The following is a 21,292-nucleotide window of genomic DNA, read 5'->3' as shown; positions in this document are numbered from 1 at the left end:
CGAACTGAAATTGACCATAATTGAATATTAAAACAAGCTAATTACTAACATTTAGATTCGATTATGCCTCAGCCTTGACTCTAATGATTCATCAGTCGAAAAAGATCTAACCCTAAATCATCGGTGCCCAGATGAAATTACTCTATTTGCACGTTGATAGTATCACATATTACTATTTAAGACCTACTTTTTGATTTTGGAATTTTTACTTTAGACTTGCTCATAATACCCTTTTTCGAAATATTGAAAAGAATATAAGCTTGTGGAGTAACGTATATAGTGCAGATGTACAACTTTACATAGAGGAGAATCAATTAAAATCACAACTCAATTTAATACTATATATAATCACTATTATTAAGGGACCAAGTATGGTGAAGTTTTTAGGTCTTGAACAATGAAAGTAGTGATGAATGTAAGGCATTTACTTCTGTTAAGGTAGATTGTAAATATGAGCTGGTATTTGGTAGTGTTGCCCTACCCCTTTTTTTTTGGTTGGACGTGCTTCTTAATTATATGTAACTTCATGTGCCTTTCGAAAAGATTGAGAGCTATGAAGAATATATACACTACTAAGCTCTTGCTTTGGCTCGATTTGACGTTTTTGTGCTACATATTGATCTAATTTTCGGAGATTATTGGACAATATGATAAAGACTAATTTGTCAAAATATAGAAGGGCACATGCCGTTTCCCTTTTTTGGAGGGTTTAACTAAAAAATAAATCATCAAACTTAGTATTAATAACTTAATACGACATATAAAACATCAAATGTCTAGATGATTCGGTTACTCAAAACTAATTAGAATCTTATAAACTGCATGCAAAACGTAAATTGACGAAAAAAAGGTGTACATCATTTTGTATTATATCAATCTCAAACAAGGGTTGATTATGAAGTACACATTGGCAGAAATAGTACAGATAATTATTGCATATATACCGTTAGAACGACTAACTTATAGTATAAAGACAAGATTTGGAAATTGCTCAAGATATTACTACGACTATAAATTATTGAAGAGTCCACTATCATCTGTCCACCAATTCTGAGCTCGAACATTAGATCAATTGTGGAGTAATTTAATGTCAATTAGTTAATCACAATTGGGTTTACGAGTAATGGGGTTGCTGCGGCTACTCAAATATTCAATACTCGCTCCTCGTGGAAGAAATTAGTTATACCAACTTCTTTAGCTAGATAATTGGCGTGCTTAAAAACTAAAAATTAAAAGAAAAAAATTTGTAATGAAGGTGTAAAATACTATAGTCTAAAGACTAAAGACAAATTAAATCGATAATTAGGTTTATGGTTTATCACATATGTGAATGTCACTTGGTTGTCTTAAACACCGGAATGATAACATCTTGCAAATTCTAACATTATAGTTGCTTAATATTTTTTCCAACACTTTTCAAGAAATGAATCGCATTGAAAAATACAAATCTACGAAAAGTATTCTATAGCAAATTCTGCATCTAATCAAAACGTTTATATGAAACTATGTTAAAAATTAATATCGACACAGAAATAAGTGTTGATTGCGTTACTTTTTGGGCACAGGTAATTACAATTGGAACTAAATTAAATCTAGAATAACAAGCGAGTTTAGAAGTCATTTGTGATATTCATGATACTCATGAAATTCACAGCTCGATGGAATATGGAACTAAAAGACATCCATTCATTCCATATAGTAGTAAAAGAATTGATGAAGAAAGCATGTGAATCAAATGAATGAGTGTGAATCTTGTAAATATCACATTGACTACAGTACATGAGGTAATACTGTTATAGTAGTGGGTAGAAATAGACCAAATTTAAAGCCATTATTAATCAAGCACAAAAAGAGTGCTATGAAAGAAATTCATAGGGAATGCAAGTCAGAAAAAGGAGCCATTTTCTCATTTACAACTTAGCCAAAAAAGGGTATGAAAATTTAATCAAAGTCATTTTCACTGCCTCAACATACATGCAGTAAGCAGTATATATAATTTTTTCCATTAGCCCATAACAGAGTGGCCATACCATACCATACCACTGGAATTGAATTGAATTGATGAGTGCTTGTTTATGCCATCAAAAGGGCTTTTATGTTTCACTGAAATGGTTGTATATGTGATATGTCCCACTTCACACCATTTTTTCACTGTGCCAGTCAATGGACCTTAGCTTGCATGGTTGCAGAGTATATCAGTTTATGCATGTGCTATATTACAAATATGAGAATGCTCTTGATCATGATTGAATTTTTTGCTCTTTGCTTTGTTGTTCTTTCTTTCCTTACATGAGTTACACCACCATGACACTTGTTCAGATATAAAGATTCAAGGACGATAACAATTTTCTCACTTAAATATTTTCTTATCTGGAATTACATGCGTCGTATGAGTATATATATATTTTGTGCTACTTACCTACTCCTATAGATTCTTCTAGTGGCTAGTTTTCCAAAGTCAATAAAGATTATATGGAGTACCTCTTTATAAAACATAGCTTAACAATTTCACGTGTGAATCAGCATCAGATTTATAACTAGCCAACTCAAATTTTTTTGAATGGTTCTATTGTTATGTGCTACCTTAATTATTCCTATAAAATTTAATGTTTTGTTTTCACTTAATTAGTTCATCAGTAAGGCATTGTTCTTTTAAGTTACTCTGCTCTATTCTACTCTACTGAGCCCTGTTCTGCTAACTCAATCAGCACTACTCTGCTGAAATCTGCTTTGCTTGCCTAGAAGCTCAAAAGAGTAGGTCTAAAACTACACGGGGATCACTTTAAGGCAACAAAACCATTATCCTTTAAATTCAAGAGTTTGTCAATTCAATAACGCTTATAGGATGATTATTTGGAATTCAAAAATTTAGGTTCTGTTCTCATTAGATTAATTTCAATTTAGTTCAGTTCAATTCAGTTCAGCTCTAATAAGTTCAGTTTAGTTCTAATAAGTTCAGTTCAATTTAATTCATGTCTAATGATATTGCTAATGATATAAAGCCAAATTTCTTACTTTTAAGCTTATATTACAACAACGACAATAATAATAATAATAATAATAATAATAATAATCATATGAAAATAATAATAATCATATGAAAATAATAATAATAATACGGTTATACCATATTTCACTTAATAACTATTGTACCATATTTCATTATTTGACGAGCTAGGAGTAAAAATAGGATCAAGTGAGTTTTTAAATAAGATCGGCCCAACTCTTTGTTTTTTATTTTATTTTTTTCATTTTGAGAATTTTTTAAAAAGTGTTTTGTGTTCTTTTGTCATTTTAATATATATATATTTTTTAATTATATAGTATATGTTTTTAAAATTTTTTGGGGTTCCATGTTTTTAATATATTTTTCATATATATTTTAATTATATAGTATATTTTTCTTAAATATTTTAATATGTATATTTGTATATACACATATATATAATAATAAATAATCAAAGATCATTAATCCGTAGTTAAAGATTACTAATTAATAAGTTCAGTTCAGTTCAGCTTTAATAAGTTTAGTTCAGTTCAGCTCATTTTAGTCAATAAGAATAAGCCCTTAGAAATAGAAAACCAAATAACTCAATTGTCCAATTGGATGTTATGCACTAAAACCCAAAAAGAAAATTCTTTTTAATGAAAGCACACATCACCTACCTTAATCAGCAAAAACAACCAAAAAGTAGTACCAATAAATTGAATTTAGGAGAGGTTAAAATCAAATTGCCTTTTTGTAGCTTAACCAAGAAGAAATAATAATAATAATAATAATAATAATAATAATAATAATAATAATAATAATAATAATAATACATTAATAGGAGTACAATAATACGTATACGAAATAGAAGCCCAAAAAAAAAGTCAGCTTTTTCACATGATATCCGAATCCTTAGGCCCAAACCTTCCGCAAGTTTCATAACCCACATCATTACGTAAAGTACCATTCATTTTATTCACCGCCCATAAAATTTCTCATCCTAAGTTCGTCTTTTCAACCCACAATTCAAGCCCATTTTCTCTCTCCTCTCTCTCTCTTTTTCTGCCGTCGATTTACCAGATCTCGCTCGCCGATTGTCGTCTCCGATCGCCGATTTTAGGTATTTTATTAATCATTCTTATCTCTTGATTTTCATGTATGTTCATTATTTTAGGTTTTTTTTAATCCATTTTTGTTTTTGTTTTTGTTTTTTTTTTTTTTTTTTTTCTGTTGATCTTATCATCGTTTTTGAGTATTGAAGGTTAGTTATTGTATTCGACGTGATTGATTTTTAATTAGGTTTTTGATTAATTTTGAATTGATGATTTATTCTTTTTGATTTGTTTTTATCGTTTTTGATTATTTTTTGAGTGATTTATGTCAGCTTGATTAAATTCTGATCAATTTCGTCCGCACTTTTATTTTTTGATTGCTGCCTCATGGAATTTAATTTATATAGTTCTTTACTCGCTACTTGTAATTCTTTCATAATTTAATTGATTCATAATGTAATCTTTGTTTTATTTTAGTTGTTTTTAAAGTTAAAAGTAGAAACAGTTTATTTATATTATACTTGTGGACCTAATTGTCGACCTAATAGTTGAATTGGTAATCATTATTATTTGAATGTGTAGTTTTATATTTTAGAGCATATCGCTTGTATTCAATGAATTCCTTTTTTTGTGAACATTAATGTTACATATGTAAGGCTTACGTAGTAGTTTAATGTTTGATCACTGTGGCAGATGATAGTTACATATGTAAGGCTTACGGAGTTGTTTAATGTTTGATCACTGTGGCAGATGATAATTACATATTTAAGGCTTGCGGGAGTAGTTTAATGTTTGATAACTGTGGCAGATGATTATATCATATGTAAGGCTTACGGAGTAGATAAATGTATGATCACTGTGGCAGATAGTAAATTTTTGGTTACTCCTTTCTGAGTTCTATTCCTAAGAGAATTAGAATGTCATGTACTATGAGAATGTTAGGTGTGATCTCACTTTGATTGTAGTTGGTAAACTATAAAATACTTATCTTTAATTGAAGGCAAGTTGCTTCAAAGGGCATTTCAAAGGAAAAGGTGAATATTTGTTTTCTATGGGATGAGAAAATGCTGCTGGACATTTAAATTGTTGAGATAGGGAAGGAAGGTGATAAGGACGCTGTTTTAATGTTTGTTGGGAAAAAATAGACTTCCCGTATATTTTGCTGAGGATTTGTTTTTGGTCAATGTTTGACACTTCAGTCTTGAAGGAAGATTTTGTCTTGAAATTCTACATACTGTATGTTTGCTAGAGTCCTACATTCCTTCCCTCTATCCCCTCAATATTTTAGTCAGATTGTCGTTCTTCTTTTGTTGAAGTTCAATCTAAGATGGTTTTCTTTATTTTTCTTATTCTGGCCACTGACCTGTCTTAAGTGATCATTATGTTAATCACCAAATTTCTTATTATCATTGTTGAAACATCAATTATATTTAAGTTTAACATTAAGTTGTACCATGTTGGAAAATAGATGATAAAAATGTGTTCGATGGGAGTATAGAAAGGGTGCGGGAGGTAGCTTGTAATTGATCAAAGTCGTTCGCATAGTTATGATTTCTTGCATAGTTCATTTGGATGGAGAGTGGAAATATATGAGTGTCAATTTGATGCATTATCGTCGTCTTCATTGGTGTTTGATCTATATAGAGAAAAAAAAAGGAATGAGGGAGGGAGGGGCTTTTCTTTTTTGGGAAGAATGATGTTTGGCAATTACCAAAAAAAAAAAATACAAGTATACACAAGTGTATTCATCAAATTATACTTGTTCTGTGTTTGGTCATTACTAAATATTATGCTGAGTAATAGTAATAGTAAATGCCAAGAAATAGGAATTAAGTGTTCACCCAAAATATGCCAAACTTGATCACTTTGACTATTTTATAAAAGTATAAATTTATATTTAAAATGAATTTAATGAGTTTACTTATTTTTCTCAAAGAGGAAGAATTTAATGGCAAACATTACTCAAATCATTGGTCAAGATTTAATCATTACAATGGTGGTCTTTATTAGTAAGCCATTGTAGAGTCATTGATTTTAATTTCATGTGCAGTATGGGCATATGCCATATCACATGAATGATGCTACTTCATGAATTTCATGTCTCTCTATATTTTATAGTTACGATTGCTCTCCTCAATTTTCAGAATCTCAGATTATGGATATTAAAGGTCTGCTTGTGGCTTAAATATTCTCAAAATTAGGTGCTCCTCATCATGCATTGTGTATTCGGCCTAGTAAAAGACACAACTTATTTGGTTTAATTATGGTGAATCTAAATCTGTTTGAGATTGAGACAATTTGACATAACAAAAAACACAAAAATGACTTACTTTTTAAGAAATTAATACTTCGTAATTAGTTGATGTGCCATCGAAATTTGAAAAGTTCTGTAGCTGCATGTTAGAAAAGGAAAGTAATTGGAACATGTGAAGATAACTCCTATAAGCAACGGATTTGTGATGAATGGCAATTGACTTTTGTTTTCTTGTATCTCGGTTCTATAATTACTTTGCCAAAAATGTTGATTTTTTCTGTTTTTTAAATCTTCTAATGTTAAACGCATACTTGTGGTTTTCCTAGATTATAGATTTTTGCCTAGAATTTCTTATTTTGCATGCTCTCTATGTATGGCTTTTGTTATGGTTAAGTTCTCCCTTATTTGCATTTACTATTATTAAACTTTGTGAAACTTTTTGCCTTTGTTCTGTTTGTGTTATATGTCGCTTAAGGAAACATTAAATTGGGAATTTCTGATATTCAGGGATTATCCCACTATTTTTGAGGCATGAACAAGTGTCTAACTTGTTTTCAGAGTATGTGTGTGGGCGCCAGTTTGTTGGAATATGACCTCTGCTATCATTGACAACTTATGCAGGTTTTGTCGATCTAACATACAAAGATGACTACTGAAGAGCAAGATCAAGATGTCATTCGGTGGGGTTTGAATCTTCTTGATTTTGGACCTTTGTTCAATAGTACGTATGGTGGGGATTATAATACAGAAGATGGGAGCAGTTACAATCAACAATATATGAGAGAGTACAATTACGATACAGCGTGTAATTCCCACTGTAACTATGTAGAAAGTGATGCAATACTTGCACATAGTCTACAAGAAGAATTCTCACGATTAGAAGTTGATAATGCAGCTCAATCTTCGCATGCAGAACAACAGCAGTTTCATTCATCAAATGTTTCATCAGACTGGCTTATACCATCTTCTGCCAATTACTGTCCTGGTATTTATAATTGCTTATAGGGTGACTCATCTCCTTGTTCTTCTTCCATTATCATGTGCATATTCTTATATTGTGCTTATACAAGATAATATCAAATTGCAGCTCTTGAGAATTCCCAGGAGGCAGATGATACAGGACACTCAAGCTCATGTTCCAGCCCAGGAGAAAGGTCCAATGATGGTGAAGACTATTCGTATTCTCTGGAATTTGCAGATGAATCTGCACTTGATGGAGAATTGGGGAAGAGGTTAAATCAAATGATCCCTGTGCCAGTAAGTAATCCTTAGGTCTAGAATTTTTTCACTCATTTCTTGCTCATCTGTGTACATGTGTCCCATAGTTGATGATTCTCTTGTTCTGAGGTTTGCACCTTCTGTGTAAATATTTTTGTGATTTTTCCGTCCACATTCTTCCTTGGAGTAGCGAATAGGAGTTAATGGAGTTTCTGTCCTATAATCAACAATGACACTGCCTTGAATCTTGTAGCTGTTGTTGACTTAGAGTGAGTTATACTCTTTTCTTTATCTACTTGAATAATGTTTTCATTGATATCACTATAGTCCATGAAGAATTGTGTTTTCTGCTGGAGGCCTGAAGCTTATCTAGTCGCTATAAGAAAATTGAATTTTTTTTTTTTTTTCCCACCGTGAATATAACCCGCAGCCTATAATTATTAAGATTTTTTTGTTGTAGTAGTAGGGGGGGTGAGGCTGCATACTGCTGATCTCCTTTAATGTATTAAAAGCAGCATGGGCCTCTTTGGCGGCATTGGAGTAATGTGATTGTTGGCAACTTTTGCTTTTTCTATTAAATCAATGGCTTTTGCATGGTCTCCTACTCTATGATTTAGTTAGTGGAAGTCGATGTTATTATAAAGTATTCTTATGCACTTGTATATCCTTGGTCAAGCTATATAATGGAACATGACCATTCAATTGAAGAATATTTTTGCCTATGCAGCATGTCCCTCGAATTAATGGGGAAATACCTTCAATGGATGAAGCGACTTCAGATCATCAAAGACTACTAGATAGGTATGGACATATCTTTAGAGTTTGTCTTTTTTGCTTTTTTTTTTTTTTTTTTGGGGGGGGGGGGGGGGGGGGGGAGTTATCAAAGTTTACTGCAATTTATCAGTTTTCCTTTGTTTTTTTGTTGCCTTCCAGAGTTTTTTCATTATTAAATTTACGTAGATATTTTTATGTTACCATGTAGTACTGGCTGCTGGGACTGTTTTTACAGTGGCTGCAAGGTGCCACTTTGGAGATATTTAATTAGTTATGTTGCCTATTATTGGTGGTTCTTGTCAGTAATTACAATCCAATTGTCACTGTTATGGCTTTGATAACAGAGGCACTTTTGATCAGATTGCAGTTGTATGATTTGGTTGAGCGCAAGGTCCAGGGGGATGGCAATTGCCAGGTCAGTTGTTTGGCCTTGATATTTATTTAGCTCTTGTTAGTTCCTGCACCAGCTGAAAATTATGATAACTTTGCTGCTTGTTTTAATTTTTTATTACTCATCAAATGTTCTTATTAGATTCCATAATTGTATTATGTTTATGTATATATCGTAAAATCAGTATATGGTCATCATCTGCTAGTATTTAGAATAAAATCTAAAATTTAATACTGCATATGTTCACATTGGTAGTTTAAAAACTACTGCTTGCAAGTTTCATCAGAATCATCAATACTCTCTAGACTTCGATTATGTTACCATTGCATCACTAACAACTGATAATCATTTCAACCTTTAATGTACTTTTTCAGTTTCGTGCTTTGTCAGATCAATTCTATCGCACCCCAGAACACCACAAGTTTGTGAGGCAACAGGTTGTCACTCAGGTGGGTTTCCTGAGAAAACGAAATATGAATTGTTTTACTTTAGCTTTCTTATCTGGCTGGCGTTACCGTTCCATTGGTACTTTGGTAGTGTAATTTCTTATTTGCTCAACTGTTGGATATTTCAGCTCAAGTCAGATTCAGAGGTTTACGAGGGATATGTGCCCATGGAGTATGGTGAATACTTAAACAAGATGTCAAAGTACAGTTTGCTTAACTTCCTTTTTAAATCCACAGTGCTATTTGAAGAACCATTTTATGATTTTTGTAAATGTCGGAAGGATTGGCACCCGGTCATGTGCTTATAGGGTTTTGTTCAGTCTTTTGGGTTATGGTGGTCTACCAAGATGTACAATATCCTATTTGTAGTGTGCTATACCTTATTTTTTAAAAACGCTTTTATTATCATCTCTTTGACTCTTTCACAAAGTTGCTTCACTTTATTCAGGTTCCTTAGTTTTTGGGCTCTCTTAAGCGGAATGGTTTTTTTCCCCTTATGTTGGGAGAGTCTTGAATACCCTTTTATTTTTTCCTTATTTAAGGATTTTTTTTTAAAATTATTATTTATTCATTTTGTTCGACAGATGATTGTATGAGGGTAGTTTGTATATCTTAAATTGGGAAATCATTTATGTTGTATTTGCCTTACTTATTTTGTTGTGTGTATATGAAAATAGGAGTGGTGAATGGGGAGATCATGTCACCTTGCAGGCAGCTGCTGACTCGGTACTTCTCTGCTCTTTACATTTTTTTTTTTTTTTTTTTTTTTTGTAAAATTTTGGATTCTCAAACAAGAAACATGGTGCTTGTTTTTAGAAGTTGGAGACATATTTTTTAAAATCTTGGTTTCATTGAGTTCAAAGTTATTGAATCATGATGCTTTTTATAAACATAGTAGTTATTGCTGTATTTTTAGTATGGTTAAAATTGAATCCTTACTCAAAATCATGTGCATGCAAGCCTGTTCCAATTTAGAAAACAGGCCTTGCAGACTTTTAATTTTAATTCTGAAAGTGGTCTATAAATTAAAAATTTTACTTTAGGAAATTGTCTGTTGTCACCATTAGACCTCCTTGCTGCTGACGCATCACAACTTTAGAGAAATTTAGTTCACTATATCCTTATATCATGGATTACAGGTGAGATTTTTGTCAGTCTTGTTTTTGAACTTTTCCCTTGATGTCAGTTGGCCTGTATAGCTGTGGAATGAGGCTCTTCTGTTGAATGATGAAGTATATTCACATCCACTGAAACTATATCATACCTTACCATGCATATGTTTTGTTGAATTGTCTACTTGACCCATTTTTGTGGTATTGAAATATTTTCTTTACTGATAAAGTGGAGCCTATTCTTGCAGTATGGTGTTAAGATATTCCTCATAACTTCTTTCAAGGACACCTGTTATATGGAGATTATTCCGAAGGTTCAGAAGTCAAAGCGAGGTGAGTTGTTGGGGGTGTCTTTTGAGTACATGCTGGCAGCATTTTAGTATTCTCTGCATGTGTAATTTAACTTACCTTTTTTTGTTCTCTTTTATGTGCTCGTTGTGTACATACCTTTTTAATTCACATTATCTTAATTGGGTGTCACATTTGTTTGATTGTGGCTCAGTTACTAATTAGTATTATTGGATTGTTGAAGTCTTTGAATATGGAATTTCTCAATGGGTATTTTTTTTTCCCCACAGACTGATGCTACAGAATTTTCAACAAATATATCAAACTGAAAGGATTCCAATTAAATAAAGATTAAAATGTTGAGTCCATCTGCTTTCAGATGTTGTTAAGTGTGCTGTTTTTGTCCTTAGACCTGTAAAAACTGTTGCAATTAATCATTAGTAAAGCTTGTTTATAACCTTATTTTTATTGTAATGTTAAGTTTCTGCTCATGAAGAATCAATCTTGTTTATCTTTTTTTCTGGGTTGTGTTTTGTTTTTTTGTTTGGAATGCAGTCATCTTCCTTAGCTTCTGGGCAGAAGTGCACTACAATTCAATCTATCCGCAAGGAGGTAAATTCAGTCCTTCATAACCCTTTACTAATCTGTCTGGTTTAGTGTGCATCATGGTCTTGCATAGTTACCCGCTGACTGTACTATAGAAAAGTGGGTGTGAAGCACTTTATTCTCTACGAAATTTATAGTTGTTTAAATTGTTATTCGTAAATATTTTGGTTTGGTTGTGTGTGTGTGTGTGGGGGGGGGGGGGGGGGGGGGGGGGAATGGCAGTGGGGTGGGTGGAGAGGATGAGAGGCGATTTGAAAGACATCAAATCAAATTCAATGGAAGAGTGTTGGATGATAAGAAACACATTATTTTACAGTAATTTGTTTTATGTAGACGTGGAAATGCAATGAATTGGAGTGTCCATTCAACATCTCTTGGTTGTTTATGAGACTAAAGATCAAGGTGAACTCTCTTTCTTAGAATCATCTACAAATTCCTTTGTGTTTTATATCCTCCAATTCTGAAGTTGAAGGTCCATAATTGTCATTATGAGTGTTGGGTTATTAGGGACTGATTAATGGCTGTATTAGTGAGCAAAATTAGGATAAGCAGGAGAGTTTGCAAGGCAGCTACGTTCTTATAGTTGTAATGACAATACTTTTTATAGGGTTACAACCAATATTCCCTCTGTAATCCCCCACAGATCTTGATATATGCTTTTTAAGCCTGAATGCTGTGTGAATCCCAGTAGCAGTTGTGTAGCACCTTTACCAAATGGATGGTGATATGTTGGCACCTTTTACGTATGACACCCCACGGGTTAAAACTTCATTGCCTAAGATTGGGATCTGTTATGGGAGCTAATTGTTGAGCATGATAAAATTGTCTGTAGTTCTGCTCTATTCCTTTATACTCGTGCTTGCTTTGAAATGAACTGATTTGAATAACGTTGAGAAAGTAGCTAATTAAGGTGTTGAATACATAATGCAGAGTTGCCGCCGCCCTGGGAAATGAAAAAGAAGAAAAGATGGTGGCTTTTCAGAAACAATTGAGGAGGCCGGTTTTTGTATTGATGCTTTTTAACTTCTAATTTATCTGTATATATGGGTCTAGAGCAGCAATGCAAGCAGCACATTTTATTTGCAATAATCTCTTATTCTTTCTTTGTATTTCTCTGTTTGCGGCCCTGGAGAATATTGTGCAGGTGATGAGAATTAGCCTGGAACATAAACATATATATAAAGGCTGGCATGCTTTTTGATTTCGCATGCCATTTCGGTTTCATTTTCTACACTATCTCCTGCTCCTATTCCTCTTTTCTTATCGTACTACTGTAACAAACTTTCAAAGTAGTAAGAGGGAGTACATATCAAAGTGATGTCTAAAATGATGTTTTTATTTCTACCTCTGTTCTCTCTAGATCTCGAAGTGCCATCATATCAAAGTGAGTGCTCTACGTTCTTTAAAAAAAGAAGTCACTGCCGAATGTTAAAGAGACACTTCGTAATAAACCAAACTAGTGAATGATATCATTCACTAGGTTCATATCCGTAAGACCGTAATATGTTACATAGAAAGGCATGTTAAATGTTACAGATGACATAGTGATGTGGAAAACTCTTGCCTCCAAAAAATTAATAAATAAATAAATGATGTGTGCACAATTTTTTTTTTTTTACATCACAGATACTGCAATTTCTTCTTTTACAGAGTATTTTTTCTTGGAACGCCCAGGTTACTCAAAAAGAGTAACCAAATTGTGTTACTCAAATGACATTAACCAAATTGTGTTACTCAAAAGACATTCATGTAAATACTTGCCCTGATATTCGTGCAATATTATTTTTCAAATGAGCTGAGGTGGATCAGTTCTAAATGGTGTAAATGACTGTTTATTGATGTCTTGTTGACAGAGCTCCACCTCCATTTTTTTCACATCCAAAACCACGACTCAATCCACATCAAATTAGTGTGTATATTAATTAACTTTTTTTTTTTAGTGTGTCTTGTTGACGGAGCTCCACCTCCATTTTTTTCACATCCAAAACCACGACTCAATCCGCATCAAAGTAGTGTGTATATTAATTAACTTTTTTTTTTTAGATCTTTTTTAATTTTTGTAAAATAACTAATTATATTAAAAGGTTGATATATTAATTTTTAAAAATTACGGTGCATGACACGGGATCGAAACTAGTTTCATATGACGTATATGCTTTACTCGGAAAATGCTTAAATATGCTATACAGTATACACCCTGTGATCTTCTCTTGGAATCTTTTTATGGCTTTGTGAAATACTCTTTTATACATGACCTGCATAGTTTCTTGTAGCCCAGCTTTAGTAATTCAATAGATGTTGTTGGAGTAGTGCTCTTTGTAGAGGAGCAAGCACGAATGATTCAGAATTCACGTGGTCGTGAAGTTTGTTATTACGTACATGGCTTCAACATGAGCTGGGATCTGGAAACAAAGGCACATCGCAAGCAGCCTTTGGTTATTGAATCTGAGCCAACTGCTCAAGACCTTAACACACTTGATGATGCTGAACTTGCTCAGCTTGAAGAATAAAGACTTGCTTCTGAACAAACAGAGGCAGAACATCATTTGCTTGGCCTTTCAGGAAATGAAAAGAAGCTACCTTTTGAATCTGTTAGCTTGGAGGAAATAGCTTCTACATGGTCTCAGCTTTCTCTTAAGCGAACCAGCAGCAAGGGTAAGGAGGTTGCTGCTACAGGCATACTGCCTCAAGTTCAGGGTACCAGAAAGACGCTCAAAACAGCTTTGTTCATAGGCAATGATGACAAGGAAGATCATGTTGACAAGCCGTAAATCTCAGGAACTTTCATAGTATATGTATGGATCCCCTTTTGCTTCTTAGAATAGTATGGGTTTAGTTGTTGCTATGATGTTTAAATTATAATGCATGGAACACCTTTCTTATAAATAGGCATAAATCTTCTTGGTGTTTAAAAGGAACATTGGTCCTTTTTATTGTTCTCTATAAACACCATTATTGTAAATGGCACTTTATGCATCTAGCGCACTGCTAGTTTAGAATGCAGCTAATATACAAAGTAATATTGGCATATATTGCCTTAGCACTGTGTACTTTTATCCTTAAATCAGGATAATAATATATAATATTAGTATATTTGAAACTTTACTTCCCTTTTATTATTTACAAGTATTATTTAATTCAGTTCTTCCTTTCTATTATTTCCTTACAATAACACATAAAAGAGCATTAGCTCTGGCACTTAAGATCAGTAGCCAAATTACCAGAGCTTTTAAGCACAAGTGAATAGCATTTAAATGGTCATTGAACCTTGGTACATTTTCTGCATTCCTCTTCACATGCACTAACAAGAAACACTTCCAAATTATTGCTTAACAACTAACCAGCAACGTTCAGTTAAATACACTTCGAAACCAATCCATCCTTTTAAAATGTTCGCTAAATGCCTGAATCTCTGATATTCCCGACTTCAAAATGTAGGCAGTGCCTGAATCTCTGGTATTCCTGAATCGCTGAATTTAGATGATTACGCACTGCCTGCATTTTGACCAATGTCTGGAAATAAATCTAAGGGTATGCATTGCTTGGTGTTGGACACCTCTATTTTCTAGAAAAGGTAATACTATCCCATTAAAGATATTGAAGTTAGTGGGATCGATTTAGTTTTTGTAGCACCTCCTAATTTCGATCACTCTAGAAATATTTCCAATGGCACACTTGCTCATTAGTTTAGTAGTCTCATACTTTCATGTCCAAATCATGATATTGGAACTTTAGAGCTGCAGTTTCTACATTCATCCTTATCTAAACAAATAAAAACCAACTTACTAACTATACTACATTCCAAATTATTGCCTAATATTAATTCTAACCTTTTTTTCCCTCTAGGTTCTCCTTGGGAGGGTTTCTCTCTAGCTTCTTGGCTAGGTTTTCCTGCTTTTCCAGGCTTTTCTCGATTCGATCTCGAGTTTGAGCATTTATTTTCCTTGTTTTTTCTGTTGATTGGCCTTGAATTCCTCATGGCGGAGGCTGATTCGACACCGTTACTATTGAAAGAGAAAGAATCAGACGTACTCAATACAAAGGTTCCCTCTATCGAGGAGGACCCAAATGAAGCAATTGAATGGGATGACAATGGTACAGAGGATGAGGATGCAAGATGTGAACTTGCGCTTGTTGGATCGCTCTGGACAAATCGAAAAGTTAATACGAACGCTTTCATTGAGACAATTAAGGGAGTTTGGCAACCCAAACATGGTGTGGATATCTCCAATATTGGAAATAATCGATTTCTTTTCCAATTCTATCACTGGAGGGATAAGCAACGTGTTCTTGATGAACAACCTTGGCACTTTGATAGGCACGCATTGATTCTTGGAGATACTACTGATTCGGTGAAACCCTCGGACATCGAACTTTTTCACTTGCCAATGTGGATTAGAGTTTATAATCTACCTCTCAAGGGACGATTAAACCTAGCGAATGTGGAGAAAATAGGCAATAAACTAGGTGTGTTTGTGAAGATGGATGCAGCAGCGAAGGTGGGAATTGATAAGTCCATAAGATTGCGTGTGATGGTGGATGTACGCAAGCCTCTTTTCAAGAATGTCAAGCTGAAGTTGCGAGGTGGAATTGAGGAGTTGTTTGATGTTAAATATGAAAAACCTCCTCTATTCTGCTTCTTTTGTGGGATGATGAGACATGGGCTTAAAGATTGCGAGGATCACAAAGAAATTGAAGAACCGAGGCTTCCCTTTGGATCTTGGTTGAAAGCATCTCCATGGAAGTATAGTATGGGCAGGAGGGAGGATGAAGAGAGGAAAGGTGGAAGCTGTGCAAAGACTTTGTTCATTACAAAGCCGAAGCAGAGCAGTGAACAGAAGGCTGCTAGTAGTACTCATGTGAACGAGGTGATAAACAAATTTGGTGATGTTGGCTTGAATAGCAATGAGGGAACTACAACACATAAAACAATGTTAGACACTGAAACCTTTGTTTTTAGTAGTGTGGAGGAGATAGGGGAAGTGAGTGAGAAAGAGCTTGAGGGAGAAAAAACAAAGAAGAAGGGGCTCCAAAAAAATAAATACTGGAGGAGGAACAACACGAGGGAAGTTGACCACAGTATGACTAGCAATGAACAGATTTCTGGAGGAAAGAGGAAGAGTGAAGAGCTGAATGAGGGGACAGGGAGTTTGGAGAATGAGGAGGTCAATGGTGCTAATAAACGAAGATTGATGCTGAGTGAAAACAATAGTGTGGCGGGCCCCACCCATAGGGCTCTCGGTGATCAATGACTTACATTATTTCATGGAATTGCAGGGGTTTGGGGGGCAATCCTGCGATAAATGCCTTGAAACGTATAGTGTTTCTTGAGAGCCCCCAAATTGTTTTTCTTTGTGAGACAAAATTGAAAGCCTTTGAATTTGAGAAAATAAAACAAAAGACAAAATTCGAGTGTGCTCTTGTTGTGGATTGTGAAGGCGAGGGTAGAGGGAGAAGGGGTGGTTTAGCTTTAATGTGGAAAAATTCAGTTGATGTTGTTGTAGACTCTTACTCGCAAAATCACATTGATGTGCGAATTAAGTCTATAGGGCTGAAGGAGTGGCGGTTCTCAGGCCTTTATGGTCACCCGGAAGATGAGTTTAAATTCAAGACAGGTTTGCTAATGAAGAGCTTATGGGTTGCAGATGGATTACCTTGGTTATGTGGGGGGGATTTAAACTTAATGTTACTGTCAAGTGAGAAGGCAGGTGGTCGAATTTTTAATAATGGGGATGCTGAAATTCTTCGGGAGGCTATATCACATTGTCACGTGGAGGACTTGGGTTATATAGGGCATGATTTCACTTGGTCGAACAATAGAGGTGGGGTGGAGAATATACAGGAACGTTTGGACAGATTTCTTGCAAATCGTGAATGGCGGGAATGCTTCCCGGGTTCTTTTGTCTCTCATTTATCAAAAAGAAAATCTGATCATCTCCCATTACTCTTATGTGTGAAAGAAGCTATGCATACTCCGAAGAAAAAGAAAAAGAAAAAGCAGTACCGCTTTGAAGAGATGTGGCTCCGGGATGAAAATTGTGCTGCTATAGTATCGGAAGCTTGGGAGAGGGGTGGTGACTTGTGCTCTAAAATAGCCTTTACATCTACCAGTTTGAGTGCTTGGAGTAGGGAGAAATTTGGTGATTTTGTGAGGGAATTGCAGGCTTGTAGATCGGAGATGGAGAGACTTATGAAGGAGGAACAATCTGAGGAGGTTATTGCTCAAATGCGGGCAATTGATGATAGAATGGATGAATTGGAGAGGAGAGAAGAAATGTACTGGAAACAAAGGAGTAGGCAAGAATGGTTGAAACATGGAGACAAAAATACTTCCTTTTTCCATACAAAGGCAAAGCAGAGGTTCGAAAGAAATAGTATCAAGAAAATAAAAGATGAGGCTGGAAATGTTTTTGACGAGGAAGAGAAAATTACAGAAATTTTTGTTCAATATTTTACGGAGCTCTTTGCGGGTAGCAGCCATATTGAGACCGACCCAGTGATTGAGAAAGTGACTCCCATGGTTAGCGACAGACAATGCAGCACTCTAAGTGCCGCCTACACTGCTGAGGAGGTGCGAATTGCCCTGTTCCAGATGCATCCGACGAAGGCCCCTGGCCCCGATGGTATGTCCGCCATATTTTTTCAGAAATTTTGGGATATTGTGGGGGAGGATGTAGTTGATAAAGTGCTAAATATTTTGAATAATAATGGTGACATAGGCTCTATTAATCAGACTCACATTGTACTTATTCTGAAAAAAAAAGAGTGCGAGTCTCCTGTTGATTATAGACCTATTAGTCTTTGCAATGTAATTTATAAAATTGTCACCAAGGTAATTGCTAACCGTCTTAAGTTAGTTTTACCTTTTATTATTCATGAGTCGCAGAGTGGTTTTGTTCCTGGGAGGTTGATCACAGATAATGTTTTGGTGGCTTATGAATGTTTCCACTACCTCAGAAAAAAGAAAACAGGGAAGAAAGGTTTCCTAGGGTTAAAACTCGACATGAGTAAGGCATACGACAGAGTAGAGTGGGATTTCCTGGAGAAAATGATGCTAAAATTGGGTTTGCCGTGCAACTTTGTTAGCCTGATTATGAATTGTGTTAGCTCTGCAGAATTTGATGTCTTGGTGAATGGGCAACCGTCGAGACGTTTCAAGCCTAGTAGGGGCCTTAGACAAGGTGACCCTCTCTCCCCTTTCCTGTTCATTATGTGTGCGGAAGGTTTGTCGGCTCTCCTTCGTGATGCGGAGAGCAAGAAACTCATTCACGGTGTTAAAATTGGAAGACAGGTTCAACCTATCTCTCATCTTTTTTTTGCGGATGACAGCCTTCTTTTTGTGCGAGCGACGGAGGAGGAGATTGAAAATGTGTTGCATGTACTTTCTACTTATGAGTTAGCTTCGGGACAGAAACTGAATATGGACAAATCGGAAGTGTCTTTTAGCCGAAACATTGAACTTGAACGGAAAAATATGCTTCAGATGAAGTTATCCTTTAAGGCTGTCGAAGGACATGATAAGTATCTTGGTTTGCCAACCTACATTGGTGGATCGAAGAAACAAGTGTTCCAAAATATTCAGGATCGTGTTTGGAAAAAACTCAAAGGGTGGAAAGAAAATTTTTTGTCTCAAGCGGGTAAAGAGGTTTTAATCAAGTCAATTGCTCAAGCAATCCCAACGTATGCAATGCAATGTTTTGCTCTCCCGGCTAGTATTCTCAATGAGATTGAAAGATTGTATCGAAATTTCTTTTGGGGGCAAAAAGGTGAAGAAAGGAAGTTATGTTGGGTGGCGTGGGAAAAGCTTTATACATCTAAGAAAGAAGGAGGGCTTGGATTTAGAAATATGAGGAATTTTAATAGTGCTCTCTTGGCAAAACAAGCTTGGCGTATTATTTCGAATCCGGAGTCCCTTGCGGCTAGAGTCTTAAAAGGAAAATATTTTCCTCATTCTACATTACTTGAGGCAAAGGTGTGCCCGAATGCAAGCTACACATGGAGGTCGATTATGGGAGTTAGAGATGTGTTGATGAAGGGTGCTAGAAAGGCAATTGGAAATGGCGCTACAATTAGTATTTGGCACGACCCCTGGGTGCCAAGTCTGCCTGGTTTTAAGGTTGCTCGTGGTTTTGTGGTGAATGATGATGGTCCTGCTGTTGTGCGTGATTTATGGGTGGATAGGTCGTGGAATTTGGAGACTCTAAACATGCTCTTTTCTCAAGTAGAAGTAGCTGAAATTTGCAATATTCCTATCCCCTTATATGACAGGTTAGACTCTTGGGTGTGGCAGCATACTAAAGATGGGCTGTACTCTGTCAGAAGTGCCTACAATCTGATCACGTTGGAGCAAAGGCACAAAAATTATTGCCTAATATTACTCGCCAGCAACGTTCAATTAAACGCACATAGAAACTCACTCAAAACATCTTTGACTCAACACAATATTTCATTCCAAGAAATCCACCCAACATACTTGTCAAAATTCTCTTTCAACAGGTTAGTAGAAGTAACAACACTTTAGCTATGCATAATGACTTAGATATCACACTATCAAATGTTCAAAATTAAACTCGAATTGAACACCAACTCTGATCTTATTGAAAAATAAACACCAAAAGTCCAAAACTCTAGACAACAAATTACAAACTCTGTTACTTAAAATCCTAATCTCAAAGTACATTATCCCTAACTACACCAATTCAAGCCTAGTCTAAGTCAAGCACACAATTCCACGATCAAAATATTGTCATTCATTTAAAGAGTATTGAACTATAATCATGTCACGAAAAAAAGAAAGTAGCAATGTATCACAAAATTCTAACAGCAATGCATCGTCTACAAAAACAAAAGATTCTCTCAATTAAGCTACAATCATTACTGAACACCCAACGGTGTGCATCGTGTGTATCACAGGCCTTAAAAAGAAGTAATGTCCAGGCAAACGCAAAGCAAATGGTAAGGTATATTAGGAATTCTGCCTTGTGCTGCTTTATTATCCTGCTGTCTGTTCAAAGCTACTTATGAAAAGAGCCCATGCATCCTAGATCCTACTGTTATTGTTTAATAATACTCCGTAACATTGCATGAAGCCCTATTATTATTAGATAAATAAAAGTTGAGTAACTTAAAGCTAATATTTGAAATTCTATCTGTTAATAAATATTAGATCACATTTTTATTTATGATCAAATCTCTTCCACTTTGACCAGTATAATTTAATCACAGACTATTCGATGGCTTATGATAGTGCTATTTCTTAAAACAAAATTTATGAGGGTCCGATGCCAAGATTAGTAAAAGAAAGAATATGAGACACAGATGACAATATTAGGACCAGGCATCATATTATAAGATAAGTAAGCATATATGCTCAATTGACGGTGAATATCTTTAACTGTGAGATATTGCCAATTAATATTATAGGATTATAGCACATATATATGTGTGTGGAGTCCTACAACGTCTGGCAAAAACATATATAAGACCAGATCAGCTTTCAGCTTTATGCGAATCAGGGATTATGATCTTACTCTAGCAAAGACTTCAGCCAAATTAAGCATATGTGGTACTTCAATTTCAATATTTGCCGGTTGTAGAGATTTGATTGTGTCTCCCCAAAAACCAAACCCAGTGATGAGTACTTTTCACGCCATTGGAATAAAACAATTCTATTTGGAATAAAATAAGTGTTTTAAATCCGGTTTAATGAAAGATAAGTACAGACTCTAAGTAACCCAATTCCATTAGAAGAAGGACTCTGTACGGAATTTCTATCATACAGCTACTATCGCGCCGCGATAGGCCTATCGTCATGCGATAGAGCCATCACGTCGCGATAGCCCTGTCGCATCGCGATAGTGTTGGTTTAACTCCGCGTCAAATTCTGACTCTTTTATATCTTTTACGTTCGTTTTTTCTCTATAAATAAGGTTGATTTCCCCCATTTTAAAATCATCAACAATCATCTATTTTCTCTTCTCTCTCTAAGCTAAACCTTATTCTTTCTCTCTTGAATTCTAAGCCTAGCCTTTTCAAAATACACCATACGTTCATCACGAGACTCGAATACACATAACTAAGCTCGAAGTTGCCTTAGACCTCAACGTGAAAGGTTGATAATTCTGAGGGTTTGGTCCTAAATCTAATTTCAGTTATTATTATT

At 35.0% G+C, this 21,292-nt stretch overlaps 1 protein-coding gene across 3 annotated transcripts; it reads left to right on the top strand.

Annotated features, from left to right (window-relative positions):
• Positions 1-3,928: 3,928 nt before the first annotated feature.
• On the top strand, positions 3,929-12,354 carry LOC145561872 (OVARIAN TUMOR DOMAIN-containing deubiquitinating enzyme 12-like). 3 transcript variants are annotated; one of them, XR_014094232.1, is made up of 12 exons: positions 3,929-4,109; positions 6,917-7,280; positions 7,383-7,552; positions 8,241-8,314; positions 8,648-8,702; positions 9,053-9,127; positions 9,253-9,326; positions 9,802-9,850; positions 10,485-10,569; positions 11,080-11,136; positions 11,464-11,532; positions 12,061-12,354. XR_014094232.1 is itself a non-coding variant. In XM_081621995.1 (12 exons), exons 2-12 carry the CDS (start codon positions 6,941-6,943, stop codon positions 12,120-12,122), a joined length of 951 nt encoding a protein of 316 aa, XP_081478121.1. In that variant the 5' UTR covers positions 3,929-4,109; positions 6,917-6,940; the 3' UTR covers positions 12,123-12,354. The 3 variants fall into 3 exon arrangements, 2 of the variants coding, with proteins under 2 accessions (XP_081478121.1, XP_081478120.1); XM_081621995.1 differs by lacking the exon at positions 11,464-11,532 and having other exon boundaries at positions 6,917-7,100; positions 7,191-7,280; XM_081621994.1 differs by lacking the exon at positions 11,464-11,532 and having other exon boundaries at positions 3,931-4,109.
• Positions 12,355-21,292: the final 8,938 nt, after the last annotated feature.

Source organism: Chenopodium album, chromosome 10 (genome assembly GCF_948465745.1).
Source record: "Chenopodium album chromosome 10, dcCheAlbu1.1, whole genome shotgun sequence".
Classification (NCBI taxonomy): Eukaryota; Viridiplantae; Streptophyta; class Magnoliopsida; order Caryophyllales; family Amaranthaceae; genus Chenopodium; species Chenopodium album.
The sequence above is the reverse complement of the archived record's forward strand: the minus strand, read 5'-3'. Positions and strand labels throughout refer to the sequence as shown.